At 33.1% G+C, this 19194-nt stretch overlaps 2 protein-coding genes across 6 annotated transcripts in view; one reads left to right on the top strand and one right to left on the bottom strand.

Annotated features, from left to right (window-relative positions):
* Positions 1-9755, bottom strand: part of LOC133185333 (serine/threonine-protein phosphatase 6 regulatory subunit 3-like) — a 25897-nt gene extending 16142 nt beyond the window's left edge. For 3 of the 4 annotated variants that reach the window (XM_061320473.1, XM_061320476.1, XM_061320475.1), the window contains exons 1-11: positions 6201-6462; positions 5273-5340; positions 5095-5174; positions 4915-5001; positions 4582-4768; positions 4201-4338; positions 2709-2774; positions 2493-2605; positions 2285-2398; positions 1966-2095; positions 1633-1791 (exon numbers count right to left, since the gene is read on the bottom strand). In XM_061320473.1, the coding sequence (XP_061176457.1) occupies positions 1633-1791; positions 1966-2095; positions 2285-2398; positions 2493-2605; positions 2709-2774; positions 4201-4338; positions 4582-4768; positions 4915-5001; positions 5095-5174; positions 5273-5332 (1134 nt within the window). In that variant the 5' untranslated portion in view covers positions 5333-5340; positions 6201-6462. Of the gene's footprint in view, positions 1-1632; positions 1792-1965; positions 2096-2284; positions 2399-2492; positions 2606-2708; positions 2775-4200; positions 4339-4581; positions 4769-4914; positions 5002-5094; positions 5175-5272; positions 5341-6200; positions 6463-9706 lie in introns of those variants that run through there. The other variant, XM_061320474.1, reaches the window with a different exon arrangement.
* LOC133185334 (SIN3-HDAC complex-associated factor-like) lies at positions 6664-19194 on the top strand. Of its 2 annotated transcripts, none has more exons than XM_061320478.1 (5): positions 6664-6763; positions 7883-8114; positions 10720-10867; positions 14119-14272; positions 14892-19194. In XM_061320478.1, exons 2-5 carry the CDS (start codon positions 7887-7889, stop codon positions 15211-15213), a joined length of 852 nt encoding a protein of 283 aa, XP_061176462.1. In that variant the 5' UTR covers positions 6664-6763; positions 7883-7886; the 3' UTR covers positions 15214-19194. The 2 variants fall into 2 exon arrangements, with proteins under 2 accessions (XP_061176462.1, XP_061176461.1); XM_061320477.1 differs by having other exon boundaries at positions 6692-6763; positions 7877-8114.

The raw sequence follows: 19194 nt of genomic DNA, 5'->3' as shown, positions 1-19194 counted from the left end.
TGTTTTTAAGACAAGGTCAAATTAAAACATTTGAAATTTTTCATAAGAGATCACAATTTGAGATGAAGTTAAATGACAAGGATGGAACTTTTGGGGGTGGGGGGATACAGTTGCTGAATTCTAATGGCTTTCTAATCCATAAGAATGTTGGAAGTCAGTTGCAGGAAAAAAAATGTGAGTATTCTTATATACACGTTTTGACTTTAAATTAACTGTCTGGTTTTGCACAGTATCTTTTTAAGCTTTACTTTTTAATTCATGTGTCTTCTTTTGAATTACCTAGAAATTACCACAATATTGTAACTAATTTAATTTGACATCTTACTTATAGTTTATGGTTTCCCAAGTATGCCAATGGTCCCAAAGAAACTGGATGGATTAGACAACATATTAAACAAATAAATTTACTGAAAAGGACTTACAGTTTACATCATATTAAGCAAGATTTGTGATTACATAGCATCCAGATTAAACAAGTTTAAAATTTTTATGATTGTACACTGGAATACCAGTACAGGTGACTCTCGATGGCTCGAACTCCGATCTCTCGAAGTTCTCGATCTCTCGAAGTGAACCTCCGGTCCCGTTTTTTCCCTCTATATAACTAAGCAAATTTACTTCCCATCTCTCGAAGTTCTCTATCTCTCGAACCAAGACCTGGGTCCCGTTACACACATTTCATTGTTTTTTACTCTCTATCTCTCGAAGTTTTGATTGCGCGTGTGTACACGCCAATCAAGCGTAAAATTAATGCAGCTTGGACTTACCTGAATAACAGTGAACGCCTGGGGCTGGCATGGAGGTGTTAATTGGGTGTTTACATAGATGACACTATACCTGTGAGCATCCGAGTGTTGATATAAATAATTGGTAAATTATAAACGAATTGCTTCACAACTTATTTTGACTTGACAGCGAGACGAAAATTTTTAGAAAATAATTTAAGAGGCGTGTCAATAATTTTCCATAGATTATGAAGTTTTATTAGAGTGTACATAATCCCAGTATGACAAACATTGCACAAGAAATCCTATCTCAAGAATTAAATACCGATTTAATACGAGAAATCTTGTAAAGGACCCGATCAAGCCCGGGGGGTAGCCACACCGACGATTGCTATTCAGGTTTTATGTAATCATGAAATGAGAACAAATAAATATTGAAACTTAAAGAGATCGTTTTATTTATTCAAAATATGATCATTGTTGTTGAAATCAAGTGAATTACCTGTAAAATACGAATGAAAAGTAACGTGCAATGATATTATCAACGTATACTTCCGGTATTTATAATAGTAGAACAATGATGATCGGAACTGAAAATTCCGGATTTTATTCACTTTCTATCTCTCGAACCCCTCGATCTCTCGAACTTTTCTTGCGGTCCCTTGAACTTCGAGAGATCGAGAGTCACCTGTATTTCTGTCTATCACTAAGGAATTCACAAATAAATATACAATAACCTGAAGTATAACTTCTGGTCATAAGACAGGCTTTATCAAAGATAATGTGTGGATGAAGCAGATAAGAGACAGAACAAAGGATATTTACACTGTGTGTCTTTAATAAATCCATTCAAGAAACATGCTAAAACTTAAAAAAAAATTTAATACATGTACAAGCATATACTTACAAGTAAAACCTTAGTCGTTCCTAAATTGGCTAACTCTACATTTACAGTATGTGTGTTTGTTAAAACAACTGCAGCTATAAGCCTAACAGTTTGGAGACGTGTATTGCCGAGAGGAGGATCCAGATTTCCTACGGTTGTTGGCATTGTCTCAAAACGTTGCTGAAATAGGGATAAAATGACTGACATGAAATTTTTATACACATCAAAGAAGATAATACTCTATAATTCATACTCCACAGGTCAAATGAAAAAATCAATTGGAAAATAATGTCTAATTTCTCTTCAGTTCGTTTAATGAAATACTGTAAAACATAATCATCTACTGAGACTGACCTTAGGGGGTTCTACAAGAAGACTGTGAAAATCTTTAAGTCTGGGGGTAATAGCCAGTAAGACATTAGTGACCCCCTGGGCCAGGCGATCAGTGTCCAGTGAGGTGATCTGGTCTGTTGAGCCTTCTGGGCTGTGAAAAAAAAAAGGCCAATGTAATCCAAGTTTCTTTCTACAATCAAATGTGTTGATGTAATTTTTAAAGAAAATTTCTTAAACAAGTTTTACACAAGCATTAAAATTTATGAAATTCTTGTGAATCTGATCCATTCATGTCAAGTATTCTGAAGCAAGAATTGTCCGTGAATTCTTCGACACATACCCTTGTTTTCTAAATTCTAATAGAGTTTGTATCACAGACAATCCATTTACTATGACTGATTCATTCTTTCCTGTATCTAACATATTTGTCAACAGGTCAGCTACATTGTCCTCTCTGAAAACAAAATAACAGAGTATTAAACCACATGAATATGACTCTTGCTTAGGGAGTTTCATAAGTTGTTGTAAATGATCTGTTGAAAACTCACTGTTCCACTGTGTTAAGAAGCGGGTCCGTTTCAGTTCTGTCCTGTAACTGTGAAAGTTGCTCCCGGCCAAGCCTCACAATGTCACACAGAGACTGCGCCGCATTGCAGTGAACCTATACACAAAATATGAGAAAATTGCAGTGTAATGATCGAAACAAAAGGATATAAGGAAAGGATCATCAATTCAAATAATTTAGTCATATTAAATCAACTTACATCCTCATCTTGAGTAGGCACAATACACCCGATCAGCCTCTCCACTATCTGCTTCTCATTCAACCACTGTCAAACAAATCATAAATATTTTACAGTCCTAAAAGGTGAATGCTGGGCAAACAGTTAATGGGATGCCAAAAAATGGGATAACACTCATTTCAGGAACTGTAAGTGGCCATCTGTTTATAGCAAATAATTTGATAATTAAATGTTCATGCATATAATAATTGATACACTAGAAACAATATAATTCAAATGTTATCTTTTTCATCAGAGTGGCTATATACACCGGTATATAAGTTAAGTTCATAATAATATTTAACATTTTTTGAGTTAAATTAACAAAATTTGGTAGAAAATAGTAATACAAAATTCATAATAACAGAACCAAGTTTTCCATAATAAGGAAAAATAATAATCTAAGACAGTAAAAAAGAGGAATGCAAACATTATGTGATATGGTCCACAACTTTAAGCATTTTGACAATGGGACTTCAGCATATTCAGTTAAGTTGAAAAAAAAGTTGATATATCTTTAAAATATAAACATTTCATAAGAAATTCTGATATTTCTAAACATTTAAACGTTATCTTCCCATGCCGATGCAATTTTATAGCTATAATTGTCTACATCCCCAAGCTGCATTTCAACTTAACGTAAAATTTAATTTCTCCTTTACGCTTTAGATCCAAGGTTTCAAATATTGCACATGTCCGTAACAAATCACCAATACTTCAGTTAAGAAGAAAACAGAAGTATGAATGCCTAGTATTATCTAAATCAAAATGTATGCAAAGTTAAGGACCAAATCATTTTAACAGTTAAAAATTACCTTGAACAACTGACCATGTAAAAATAATTGTTGAAGTACATTGCATATGACAAAGGGAATTCAACACTCTTCTAAGTTAAGCTTTGTAGAAGACATATTAATGATCACTTTATTATGCACAATGTGCAATTTAAAAAAAAAAAAAAAAAAAAATTTATCTGCAAATTGGGGACTATACAAGCAAGCTTCATCAAGCAAATCAACACTTCAAAAAGCTGGAAAAGCTTTGATAAAATGATCAGTTTTTGAACATTTTTTAAATATGTGCATTATCAGTAAGACCTAAAAAATTGTTGGTTTCCTGTAACCATTCAATTTACGGCCAGGTGGATTTTCCCACCTTATCCTCAATTTTTTTGGAATGTTACAGGAAACAAACATATATATTTTTTAGCCTAAGATCGAATGCTGCACATGTCCATCCAATTTCGAAAAAAAAATACATGTATCTCTAAGGAAAAATTTACTTCTCAACCTCATTGAACTTCTTGTAACTTTCAAATACACAAGTCCCCAACTTCACTTCTTTAAAATGTATTCACTCTGCACTTAAACTTTCAAGCAACCACTTCAATTTCTTTGTAAAATGGTTTTGTCATCACTTCTTCCCAGTTCTTTATTAAGCAATGTTAATTGTTTCTCTCTTTTTTATTCCTTACCTCAATGACTGCCTTCCTGAGCTCCACCCACTCGACACAGGTTAACAGCCTCAGTAGAAGGTCCATTATGGCTGAAGTGCCTATATGGTCCAGTAATGTTCCAACAAAATCTTCCTGAGATTTAAGGAAGTTAAATATCTAATTTGAAGAAAAAGACAAAATTTTACTATCATATTTTTTTTTGGTTGGGGGGGGGGGGGGGGGGGGTAATATTTCTGTCTTCAGTATTTTCATGTGATATAACATAAAATTTCCAAGTTTAATTATAAAAAGTATTTGCATAAACATGACCAATCAAAATACTTATCATTAAAATCAAGTTTATTAAAAAAACATTAAAAAGTTACAACTTCTGTATGCTATTCAAAATGAAATCCACACCATTTCACTTTTCCTTGTGATCAGCAATCCCATGACTTTACTGAAGAAACTGGCCAATAAAGGGTTCAATGGTTTTTCCATTTCCAAGAATGCATACAGTTTTTTGACCAACTCTTCACTGTCAGCGAGTGCATCGTTGACTTGTGACACATCAGATGTCAACAGCTCACAGGCAGTGTTTGGGTATCTGTTAAAAGAATCACCAGGAAAACATTAGACAATATGCAAATCAACAATTCAGGAAAAAATCTAATTAAAGGTTATTTTTATGGTAATATTTTTCCAATTTTTACAATGGAATCTCAACTGTCAAGGTAGGGAGTTAAATCTTACTTGTATCTGAGTTTCTCGTCATCTGAATCTGTTGGCTCTACTGTGATTAACTTCACCATTTCCTCCATGTTTTCTGGTTTTGTTATACTTTTTATAAAAACAAAACAAAACAATGAAAGTGTGCAACTCTTCACTAAAACATTTTTTTCTGATAAATGCATACAAAATGTAAAAGCTTACAATTCAATCAACTTCGTATTCTGTGATTTACATTCTTGAAGAATGTCTTCTTCATCCATAAGCTCTTGCAAAGTGACATCCTTAAAACAATAATGTTACATTTTAAAACAATTTTTATCAGGATCGGGATATGAAGGTAAACATATGTTGACATGACAATGTATTCACTAACACTTACCTCCTTTTCCAGAATTGTGTCAATATGGGAGGTAGTTATAAGATTAAACTTCCAAAACATTTTGAAAGCTGAAAAATTGAAATTAAAAAAAAATCAGGAATATGATATATCACAATATATTCAAGCATACTTCTTGTATGCAAATTCAAATTATCAACATCGAATGTTTAATGCAATAATATTTCTGTTGACAATCTGTAGTGTCACAATTTTAAAAATTGTTATCAGTAATTGAATGGTTTGTTTATTTTCATTGTCAATGTTTTTCTTGGACTTTCATTACTTGCATAAACATTTTCTTAACTTGTCTAGATGTATTAATTTTAACTTATCATAGTTTGATAATTTGGTATTAATAACCAATATAACAAAATCCATTCCTGGAAATAAAACCACTTCACTGAAGTTCATGCTTATAAATCAATTATTTATTACAGTACAAATTCCTTTTCATTGAGGGATATTATGCACTTTCAAATTCAATCAATGATGCCTAATTCAATGAAGTGCAGTCTAAATGCTTCATTGCTCATATTGATGATTTGCTGGAGAGTTTGTCATGTCTAGAATGTGTATTTATATTAATGTCATATTTTGAACTGCAATTTGCTCAGTGTTACATTGGTACTGCTACTTTCAGTTTTACTTCTAAGATAATCAATCACATGATTCAAGATCTAAAAAAAATCTACTATCAAGTTTCACATGATATAACAAATATGTACAAATTTTCCGACTACTCTAAAGTTTATTTCAGAAAAAGAAAGTTGAAGATCTAGCCTCACAAAAAAATACAGCATGACATGACAACACAATTTTAATGACCTTGAAGACACGTATCCCTTGATATCCAGAAACTGTTGTCGATCAAAAGAAATAAACTAGTTAAATTTAAAAATGAAAATAAACTTCTTAAACTGCTACTCACCCTATCGATAAATACTTTCTGAAGAAAATATATACTAGTTCAAGAGGGCACTCAACTGGGGTTCATCACTTTACACGAGTTACTTAGCTTTATGGACACATTTGTCATAAAAACAGTTTGCAATCAAGTATTAAATAGCATACATTGTTAAACTAAAGAAATAAAATATTAAAGTGTGCAAGCAATTCCTAAAACTTGTCAATTTTTCATCTTCACAAGCGGGAATCGAGATAAACTGTACCAAAATGGCGTCTCTTTCTTGGTCAAAGTCGGTATTCTCGCGAGATGTTAAAAAAATTATAAAAATGCAATTCAAAACATGTTTTCTTTAAATTGATATCTTGAGGCAGAAATCAGGCACAGATTTATACTTTAATACATTTTACGGCACTTGAAATTTTATATCCCTAAGGAGTAACTTCGGCATTTTCCGCTCGACCTCGTTTGCATAACAAAAGCTCCACTTGGCATGCGCATTCATTGAGCAACTGATAACTCAGTTCAACAGAGGATAGTTTCAACGTGCGGGAGAATACCGTAACTGACAGTTCACAAATAATCGGGTATGTGTCTTAATTTTTATTTTTATGATAAGAAACAGTCTAAATACTTGGTTAAATTGACTTTTGTCAGCTGTTATTGAAAAATTAATGTGTTTCCATCGACGTTTTCTTTTGACCCATTTGGTAAGGAGTGTACGCTATTCAATGGATACCAGAAATTCAATGAAAAATACTTATAAAGACTTTGACAGTCATTTTATACTATACTATTTTGATTGACAATAATTATTTCACTTAAAAGTAATCTTTTTGTGACGAGTTTGACTTATATTTTTTGTTTTTTCTGCGAAACACGGATAAGTAAGCGGCACATGTATGTGCACGATTTCAGTGAGTCTGCGCCAACTCAGATCTAAGAAATTCCTTTGTCCCAAAATAGGAAAAGCAAGTGAACCGTGACCTCAGTGGTCAGTGACATGATTAGTACACAGGTGTCGTATTCATTGACAAGTACATATCACTTGAATCCCTTTTACGAGGATTCACAGTGTTAGTGGAAAGACCAGGGAATGACTTTTTGGAAATAATTTCAAAGGGTGAGGAAACGAAACGTGTGAATTCTGTTTTATTTTTATGTTGCATTTTCATGACTTTGTTTCTCTAGTGAGATAAAGTAATTAAATTTCTTTTAATTGACTTTGATAAAAATTAATTTTAAATTATGATACTTCATTATGTCAATAAGGTACAGGAACTGAATATTGAACAGGAAAGAATTAAATACAGGGCATTGATGGTGGATACACACACAATCACATGCCAGTCACTGAACTGCTGTTTATTACATATTTTTATTACAAATCATTGTACATGTGTGATAATTTGTTGAGGAAATTTGTTTGTGTAGAAATTAAAAAATCTTAAAATTAGTCATGAACAATGTGATGGACTGAATATGTACTTGATTGACAGGGACTTGTTAAATGCAGTCAATTGATATTGATTTATTTCTATTTATGAGATCTTTCTCCTCAGAGAGAATTCTCAGTAAGTCAACTACCGTAGTGAACTTTAGTAACCTATCATGTACCTTTACAGTGTGACAGGGTTCTTTGACCTAAATATGTAGATGAGTGACATTTTTTAAATAGTGACACATTTTTTCTTTTCCAGTGACAGAAAAATGTTCAGTTTTCATAAACCCAAAATATACAGAAGCATTAATGGATGCTGTATTTGTCGAGCCAAGTCCTCTAGCTCACGATTCACAGACAGTAAAAGATATGAATGTGAATTTGAAAAGTGCTTCCGTATTCGTGAAAAGAGGGCAGGGGAGATATGCAATGCATGTGTCCTGTTGGTGAAGAGGTGGAAGAAATTACCAGAAGGAACAAGCAGACATTGGCACCATGTGAGTTTGATTTGAGTCAATATCATTTTTATGAGTGGGTGTCAACAAATAGGCACACCCATGGAATTACCTTTAACAAGTTTAAACTTCATGGTCTATGTCCAATAAGTAGGTCAGTTTGTTATCAACAATTCGCTTTTTCTTTTTGCAGCGCCGGTCTCCTAGCTGTCTCGATATATATAAATTCTATGTGCTTAAAACATTTAATATGTCAACCATCTATTTATATAATATGGGTTATTCATGAATTTCTAATTCATGAAAATTGTTTTCCCCAATGAAAAAAGGAACTTTTGAATTAATTTTAGAATTACCTTTAGTGTAAGAACATTAAGTGCATTGCATTAATTCTGGCTGGCATGCAATTTGAAGAATGCACTTGACGACATTTGACAAACTACTCTGCAGAAAAGTAACTCATTATGTGAATTCAATATGCTGACTTATGCAGAGATCTGGGAATTGGAGATATACTATGTTCAAAGTTATGACTCATTTGATGATATTAGCATCCAAGGGGTTTTAAAATATATGGTATACCTATTTTTGATTTTTGTGTGGGAGTTCAGACCGCCACTTTATCTGACAGGTGATTTAGTTCAAAATATAAAGAATTGATTTTTTTTTTCCTGTTTGATCAGGCTAAGGAGAGAAAACTGTTTACTTGATATGTGAGTGAATTACACACGAGTTTGACACTGTGAATGTGTGATGTGATCTGAATACCTCATGTGACATACATTCCTTTGTGACTCATGATTCCCTCACAGACACTAGAAGGGAGTCCAATTATTAATTAATCAGCAGATATCTACAGCTCTATTCTGTAATGTTATCCTGACAGATGTGTGTAATACAAAAATGTAGGTCATTGATCGGAGTGTTACATTTATGAAAGGCAAAACATTACCATATGTGATGTGTGGGTCTTTCCTTCATTTAGTTGATAAGTTAGGAGATTCTTTTCATTTCCCGTTCTGTGCTTTTAGGCTAAACAAATATTGATTGCAGCCTGAAGTCAATTAAGTTTCCCAAGGGTATTACAAGAGCTAGAATAATGTAGGAAGAATATTTGTTAAAAAAGACTAGATAAGTGTTTAACCAGATCAGTGGATTAGGTTAATGAGTTCATTGATCTTGTTAGTTGTTGTAAGAAAAGGTTGACAGTGTGGTTATGTTAGTGCTACTATTGGACTTTGACCTATGACCTGGGGGTAGTATTTGACAAGGTGTGTGCAGCTATTTGTAGCCAGTCTGACAGGTTACCATACCCACAAATCACTTTTAATATGTCCACTTACAACATTTATCGCATTATATATTTTTATGATATTTTGCCTACAGCAACCTTACTTACTAGAATATGTCATGACATCAATATTAAAAAAAAATCATGTTTTTGAACTGCAGGCCTCTCTTTTTATGGCATGAGGAAAAGTAGCACTCCCATTGATATTAAATGAAAAACACAAACAGGAAAGGGCACAATTTAAGTACACTACAGTGAGAGTTAACTCCTGTGCAAAATGTTATCTATAGTAATTTATACAGATCATTTGGCTAAGAAATAGTAATAAAGTCTAACTTGTTACCTAGAATGTAGTCACATGATGTGTGCTTCCCATCAGTCCATTTGTGATTTATTTTCCGAGTACTGTACCGATCAAAATTGAGGAAGTGTAATGTAATCATTATAAACATGCTGATAAGTGAAAAGGGTCATCATAGTTTCCCAGTATATCATGATAACATTTATCAATAATACAATATCAACATGTATAGATAACTTTTATTAAACAAAGGTAGATTTTTTTCTGTCTGATTGTTATGGGGAAGTGTCCTTTACTACAGTGTGAAGATACGCTAGGTCAGTGACTTAATGTTATGGCTCAGACTTAATGAGATAAAAATGTACATGCAGTATTAATTTAATGCTTTCTGAAGTTGGCATTGTTTATTTATCATGCAGAGTTTCTTTCCTGGCCTATATTTTATAGAAAATTATTTGGGATTTAATGTTGTAATCAATGTTTTAATCATGTAGGCAATGACCTTTAGTCAATAAAACATGCACTCCTCACAAAAAAAATCCCTCCTTCATTAATATAATCGGTTACTGACAGCAAGTCAGCTGTGAATGTGCTTAGTACAGCTCTGAACGTCACGGGAAGAATTCACTTTGCAATTGAATGGATTGATGGGGTAAAGAACCTCATGGAATGACATGGTGACCTGGCCAATGCTCGATATGATTCGCTGGTTTCTCACCAGAATGAAGCCTAGAAGTATAGACACCACTCTCTCTCTGTCTCCTCTTACATCTGATTATTTAATTAAATTGTGTTTTCTAAATTAAGTAATTTTTATTTTAACTTAAGCAAATGAATAAACTGATTGTCCTTAAAAATTACCAGAGCATGACATAAGGTCGGAATTTTTTAATTGACATACAACAGAGAAGAAACATTTGTTTGATTTTTTGCTTTATCACTATAACATATGACATGTATTTGAATAGGTAGTGTCTTGCTAATTGTATTTTATCAAGATATTGTAGTTTAAGAGGTGAAGTCACAAATGGTGCATATTGTTTGTATGTTTGTAGGTGGTGGATGCCAGAGCAGGCCCAGGAATTAAGTCCTCAATGAAGGTCAAGAACAACAAGAGCCCTACCAACAATAAATACAAGTCTCCTCTAAAGTCCAAGAAGCTTTACCCCAGTAGCATTCCTAGAACTCTGTACGACATCTCAGGTATGGCAATCATGTCAAGGCACTATCCCGACCCCCTACAATTACATCAAACAACTACTCTATAATATTTCTGGTTCAATCAAGAAACTCTTCACCGACACCCTCTTTCATCCACCTCACCCCACCCCGACCCCCTACAATTACATCAAACAACTACTCTATCTCTGTAATATCTCTGGTTCAATCAAGAAACTCTTCACCGTGCTACTTGCATAGCAAGTGAGGTTCCATTCCTTCTCAGTGAATCATAAAAATATTAGCTTGGTAAAACTTATCATTTTTAAAGTTGAAAATAAACATCAAAGGTATCCATATATTTTATGGAAATATGTCTCTCATTTCTTTTCACTTGTTTCAAGGTTAAGAAGGTTGGTCTTACTTTTTGTGTTATTGAATAGGAACACAATGAAGTTTTGTCCTTGTCAAATGTCACTCTGTAACAAATTGATTTTAAAGACTTCGGTAAACCATGATTTTTTTCTCAAATGTAGTAAACACTTTAAAGTAATTGACTAGGACATGGTTTATATAATCAGTCTGATAACTGCCTTCTAATATGCAAATGAATAACTAGGACACAGACAAATTGATGAAATGGTATATCAAACCTCATTGCACTAATGTGGTATTCAGAATACCCACAGAGGGTTGACCAAGTTCACTTATGAATTGATTATATCATATTTGGAAGATGTCATTAGATATCTTTCTGGCATGAAGACAGACAATCACAATTCCCCCGCATGCCCACCCTCTTTTCATTTTTTTCAGTTCACACGTGTCTTCCAACCATTTACAGTTGTATAATACCAAAGAATGTAGGTTTTTGTAGTGTCTGATTATTATATCTCCAAAGTACGAGTCCGAAGTCCCAGATGTTTTCGTCATTTTCGACCAAAGGAAATTGTTGGCTATATCCATTTAACATCCTCTTAAATTGGTTACATGGTATTTATTTTTAAACAGTCATTGGGAGGTGAATATTTTAGTACTGAAGTAAGCATTGATTTATTTTTCAGTTAGGAGCAATTTCATCCAATTTTTCTGACCCAGGTTCCCATCATGTACCACAAAATCATTACAAATATTGATCCCATACTCTGTTCCAGAGTGGTTAGCTTCCAAAAAGTAACAGACAATACCTTAAAGCTTGTTAAAATTGATTTTCTCTCTTTATGAAGCTGAACAAAGAATCTAGGTCAGCTAGCAGTAGGTTTGTGGTCTCCCAGACTAGGATGGCTCTTTGAAAGTGAGCTGAGCATTAGATACTTGACATTTTCATTCTTTTGAACCTTTGTCACAAACATGTTGTTAAAAAGAGAGTAAGAGAGTGTCAAACTTGTTAAATCAAACATGGAATGGATAAATTATACATTTTGGAGGGAAAAAAAATAGGGAAAAAAATGTACTGTATGTGTACACAGATAATTAGTGTCACATGAAGGAGTACGGATTTTAGTCATCTATTTACATTTGACTCATTTGATGTATGGTTATTGTGAAGGTGCAATAGCAAGCTAAGCATGACGTAGGCTAGAGGGGTTAAAACAGGAATCAGGATGGATTTAGGTTTTACTAATCTTGTCTGACAAGCTTGTGTATAGAGACTTCCTGCTGTGAAGCATATGGTCAGTGTGTGTCTGCAGGATATTCATCAGCTGATTAGCAGATCAGCTGATTACCCCCCTCCCCCACACCTTGCCTTTTATAGTAATTCCAATGTCTTCAATGACCCAAATACTTTTCTCTGTCTTACTAAATGCAAATTCCAAACATCTGCTGTTTTTTAACTCTTTGGTTGAGTTATCATAGGGTGTAAGGATCAGGTGTATGTGTGTGTTATCCCCCAGGGTAAAAAATAAAAAAAATTCTGGTGTGGGGAGATCAGAGGTGCTGAGACTAAGGCATTTCTTAATTAGACACTGAATGAAGATTTGATCAGCATGGTTCTAAGTAGTGTTCGAAGAGTATGGTTTTTGTGTTGTCGAGTTTTAAACAGATGTTTATGTTTCGGGGCTTACAGCTGGTTACTCATCTATAAAAGCTTTAACATGCAAAAGAAATTCTTCTTTGTAATTAAATTAGCTGGAAAAAGAGCTAATACAAATATTTGCTAAATGAATTTTGTGTAAAAAATTCTTACTGTATAAACCCATGTATTGAATATTTTCATTAGGTATGGATTTGTTGCATGTAGCTTATGTAGATTTGGTTTTCATTTGAACATTGCTTTACTTAAGATTATTCATCTTTTAATAATAAAAAAAAGCATAGCTCTAGAGAGAGAGAGGAAAAAGAATGGTTTCTTTCATATGAAAATAAGTGTTTTGGTGAAATTGTTCTTGAAAATAATGTCATGTTTAATTTACAAGTCTTGTTAATATTATCTTGAGCTTCAATATGTTAAATGAAGACATGATATGGTCAAATTCAACAGATTGCACCTTGGTCAATGTGTGGTCAAAAGTTCAACACAGGCCAGGTATTTTACTGGATCTGACCTAATTACACAGAGGAAGAATCTAACGGTCAGTGCAGGGCCAGGGAGCAGAGCTCCAATTCTTCAACACAAAACTTGACCTCATTTGTTTATTTTCATTCTCCTTCAACTATTTCCTGTACATGTGGCATTCCACCATTTGGTCATTTTCTGAGTTATCCTGCAGACTTGAGCTTAAACAGTTCAGAACTATCTACTAAGAGAATTGGCCATAAACATTGATTTGACCAGATGTGACCTGGGTATACTCAGTATAGGCCCCGGACAGTCTGATAGAAATTCTATATATACTGACTATTTATTGGTGAGTTATCTGGTGTCAGGAGTTTATGTTTGTACATGACTGTTTAATAGGGAATGTCGGAGAGTCCAGGGATAACACAACAGGCACTCAGGTACACAGTCTGTCTGTTTGGCTTTCACTGATTGGTTACTGATATAAGAACTGACAAATGGAAATCAATAGACTATTAGCACACCAAGGGGATTGTTTCAGACTCCAGTATGCTGCTTTGATTACATTACATGAATGCAATATTTTAGAAGTGGGTTTTTTTGTAATACCTTTGAATAAAAGTTCACAAATATTCATGAGCATCTGCACTGAGATAATAAAAGATGAATTTTAACATCAAAAGAATCGATCATTTATTGGGAGAGTGAAATTGACAAGGTAATTTTAATTTATGAATATTGTGGTTAAGAGTCCTAATGGAAGGGTTAATTGAGTGTTTATTCTGACACTTTGTAGTGAATGAGGATAGCTGTGACAAAGATGAGTTTGATGGCAGTGAGAGTGAGGAATCTGAGGCTGAGGAAAGTCAGGAGAATTGTCAGCGTAAGAACAAAAGGAAGCAGACCGACCCACGCATCAGTCCTTTCCTTGATCTCAGCTACTGGAAAAAGTAGGGCACATTCAAATAAATTAAACATAACATAGCCTTTGTTTGAAAAAAAGCTTTGAAAAATAAATTTTGGTTAACAAGTATATATACTCACTGCTTAAAATTATGAATCAGAAAATAAGATTTGTTGCATTCCATTCTTATTAAATGATCATGTACTATAAACATTGTATATCCTCACTTGTTCATGTTCGATTATCGGGTCTCGCTATAACATATGGGTATACACATATATTATTAAAAGAAGGATATGCATAGAATGTTTAATTTGGTACTCTACGTATGTTTAGGGTTCTACATGTCTGTATAAATGCAACAGTTATTTATGATGTAATAAATCAATATAGTTATATTATGTCATGAAAAATAAAAGGTTATAGCGAGTACCATTCCTACAAACAAGCTCTTTCATATTATTCTTTTTATTGGAATGTAATTGTTATATTCAGACGAATGTAGTGAGGGAGAATATATAATATGTGTACACATTCAAAGTACATGAAATATGTTATGGTTTTAAAAAAAAAATGGAAAAGAAAATTCATACTGAATATATCTGGAGAAGTAATTCTGATGTGTTTTATTCTTGAATCATTTCTTTTATTTTTTGGTATTTCAGGACAGAAGTCTGCTGTGGCACAATATTCAAGGGCCTAAATGGAGAGGTCTTGGTGGATCCTCAGTTGTTACACCCCTGCTTCAGCTGCCACAAGAATAGAAATCGTCGCGGTGGAGAGATCAGGCGAAGCCAGTCAACTGATGATACCGAGAGCAATTCCAGTACAAACAGCTTCGGAGAAACGGAATTCCTGGACACATCCTGTGTGGAAAATGATATGGACAATATTCCGTCACTGGAGAACAGTGCTGCTCTTTCTTTGACGGAGTTCAAGTGTTCAGATGCGTTCTCCCAACCTCCTCCCCTAGCCATGGAGTGTTAAATCACAGTGAACTTCTGCAAAATGTTCTATCTGTCCAGGGGGGATAGTATTATCTTGCCAAGAAGTGCAGCAAAATTGATTTGAAATATCAGTGTTGGAATTGTATGATTGTATATTTATGTGTGTGGTGAAAATGAGAATTAATTTATTTAATTTTGTGCAAAAATTGGATGAACGGTGCATAAAAGTATGAATGATGGTTTCTTTTCTGTGAGATTTTAAAGCAAAAAAAAAAGATCTGTATAAATATATCCTTATACTCAAGAACTGAGAGCCTTTTTGTGTAAAGGTGAACTTGTTGATTCCAGACCAAAGTGGCTTGACGGCTCTAGTCAGGACATAATAGTCGTAGAAGCCTTCGCCTTGGGAAGTCAAACACGTAACATTAATGACCTTGTGATCCTCAGTGATTTATTACATGGATACATGCAGCAAACGATGCAGCAGTGATGAGAAATTTCCACAATGCAGTGAATGCCTGATGAGAGCGTTTCGATTACTTATTGCCAAAATGCTCATTTATATATGTAACATACCATATATATATTACAAGGACTTTTTACAACCAAATTTTACTCTGTAGTTTGATACTGATATTTTCATTGGTACACTTGTACCTAACACAATATTAATTATATATATCCCATCATCATCAGGCATTTTTTTCTCTGTTGTTTCCATGGTAATTATGACAACACAGTTCATGGTCATCCACTTTTGTGTTTTGGGACATTTTTTGCAAAGTGCATAGTGGTCATGAAAAAAGAGAAAATTACGTTTTTTTATTGTTTTTTTTTTAAAGTATGAAGGTCACTTTTATGATATTTCACTTTACCACAGACGTGTTCCAATATCGCACAAAAACAAATGTCCTCGTAAATTGTGGAAATGAAATGTCATAAAACTGATTTTATAATATATTTATTATTATTTATAATGTGGTACTGAAGTGCCAAGTACTTGTATATATTGTTGTATAAAGTTATTTGTCAATCATTATTTATTTGCAAAGGAAAAATCCCACATGCAGTTTATTGTTTTTTCTTGCTGTTCAAATATTTGGTTGTTCTTCTCTTGTCCCATTACAATACTCGACCAAAGAACAATTCACTGACAGGGGTCAAAATTGGAAATAAACTGTACTAAGTTAAGATTTGGCATTATAAATGAACACTTACAAAATTTTTCTTATGTCGAAAAAAAATATTTTATTTCCTGTTTCAGTAAAAGTATCAACAACTCTTAACCTTATTTTGCATTGGTTTACTTCTTGCTTTATATACAAGTGTAAGATTTTTTATCCAGGAAGACTTGAGTAAAAAAGACATTATTTCATTGGAGGATGTTCTAAGGGGAAGTTGTGATTATTAAACTTGTAAGGAAGTTAGCCTGTGGTCTATTAATTATTCTGCTTTCATATGTTTCTTATTTTGCAAAAAAAAAAAAAAAATTGAATGTGTTTTTGACACACTTTTGTCATTTTCACCTTTTACATTTATAAATAGCAAAGGCATTATGCACTTATCATCTGGTGCTGTAATTTATTTTTATTTTAACATTCAGAATTGCTTTTAATGACCACCATGAACCCCCTGGAAATAAAATCAGGTGTTTTTTTGTTTTTTTTTAGAAATTTAATTTCATTTTGTACAGGTGCATATCACTTATTTAGAGTGTTGTAATGTTAGGATCTGAGTGTTGATTCCTGTGATTAGACTGACCGGTGTAAATAAATTTGGCCAGAAATCATTTGCTCAGTTGCAGTATCTTTAAGAAAAAATGGTCTCTTTTGTAAAATTTTTAGAATCAGGAAGGTTTTGAATTCCACTGCACTACAAAAAAAATTGGAAAAATATGAACACTGGGCAAATGATTTTAGTATAATATATATATTGTGTAAGTGTAGTGTGTGTTGTACAACCCTGTTATGTAATTTATATAATTTACAGATAATTGATTTCTGTGGTTAATTATATATGAAACTTGAAAAATGACTTTCCTTTAAAAAAATTTAATTAATGAACAACACATTACGCATTGGAAGAAAAGTGTATATTGTTAAGTTTTGTGGTCGCTCTATACAGAAAGAGTCAAAGTGATTTTAATGTTCCATTATGTCAGATATTTATAGAGTCAGATATATTAATATACGTAGTTATAAATAGAATGCATGTCTTTCTTAATATTCTTACCTCTAGAAAATATAACCTATTGTTGTCATGTTGAATGTAGGAGGAGGATCCAAGAATTTCTTAAAAGTAGTCAAAAGAAAATTTAGGCAGTTTATCATTGTGTACAAAGTTTTGAAAATTCATGAAATTTCATTTTCTGAACAGATGAATATTGGATCGTTCTCCCGTTATTTTCCAAACTCCTTGATGAGCTGTTCACAACAGTCACATGTGTATACTTGACCTACAGGATATCAATGTTTCCCCACATCATAGTTTTGATGGCCCTTTTTCCCCCTTGAAATTATATTTGCATGTTGTACTTACTTAACATTCATCATATATTATTTAAAAAGAAAAAAAAAATATGGAGTAATGTTCCATTGTATTAACAAAGTAAAATGTCTGTGTGCTAGCAGAAGCTACATTTCTCAGCTTTTTGATGAGCGTGGATGAGATTTGCTTTATTTTCCTTTGATTTAATCAGGGATATTTTTTTTCTCAGGGTAAATTCCCAAGTAACTGTTTGAGTTGCATTATCATTGTATCAGTCTGTGCAACTGTTTTATATTATTATTTAAGTGTAGAACTTAATTCTTCCCCTCTTTTTTATACAGAAAAAGAAGCAAATGTTGCCAACTATTTATATTTATACTTTTTAAGTAATTATGAAATGAACAAAAAAAAAAATATCATTGAGTTGCTAAAGCAGCCCCCTGCCATTGCCACATGTGACAATGTGACTAATGAATGTTTGTGACTGGCATCAAATGCAGGCATAGAAGATTCATCCTTCATTAATTTGTGTTGAGATGTTTTTATCAAGGTCAAACCTGTTCCTGTCAAGGACACTGCCACGTGGAACGCAAGCCAATGAAAACCTCAACATTTTTTTTATATAATAATATATAAGTGTTCTCCATGAATACATTGATTGATCTCAATATTTATATATTGTGTATGCATGACAAAACACTATACTTGAATGCTTTTTGACGTGTAAACATGAAAAATAGAACCCATTAAGGGCCAGTAAGTAATATATGTTACAATGATAATCTGTCCAGAATATGTTCATAATAATGTATGTTTTTCCTTTTTATCAATATGTATAAATTGCTTTGTGATTTTTTGCTTTTTATAGTGTAAAGGTTTGTGTTTGATCTTTTTCCTGAGTCGCTCAAATATTCACTGTAGGCAGAATTACACATTGACTGTTCTTAATCTTAGTATTGGGAAAAAAAACCAAATGAGGAGTTTACTATTTTTTTTTTTTTTGAAAGTCTACCTCAGAGATTTCCAGAACAATATATAACATGGTGATTGTCCATGTTGTATGTTGAGTCTGGTGGACAATAACTGGTTCAGTCATACTTATTTAATCTGTCCTGTAGATGTAAAGAAGTGAAGGAAACATTTTGTTTTCAGATCCCAGGTGTGGGGTGTTTCTTTGGTGCATCTCTAATTTACATTACTTTATTTGTCTTCCACTGTTGAGAAAAGAAAACATGACTGACATCGAACACCCATTTTCAAAATTCTTGATATTCAGAAATTTTATGTGTGGTCTTTGTTTCTGCCCAGAAACAAGGCACTGGTGGGATTACGTAAACATTCATAAAGGGGGAGGGGGTAACTCAGTAAAATTAAAACTCCTCAAAATGTTTCCCTCCATTTTAACAATAATGACAGATTGCAACCAAATGCCAGTATATAAGTTAGAGACATTCCGAAGTGACCAGTGTGACGGAATATTTATGTGTCCTCTCATTTGTACATTACATTATTAAAGCATTGTATTGAAAATAAA

This window comes from Saccostrea echinata, unplaced genomic scaffold (assembly GCF_033153115.1).
Source record: "Saccostrea echinata isolate AGI-Se365-2 ecotype Australia unplaced genomic scaffold, CSIRO_AGI_Sech_v1 ptg000012l, whole genome shotgun sequence".
NCBI classification, from domain to species: Eukaryota; Metazoa; Mollusca; class Bivalvia; order Ostreida; family Ostreidae; genus Saccostrea; species Saccostrea echinata.
This window is presented reverse-complemented; position numbering and strand designations above follow the sequence as displayed.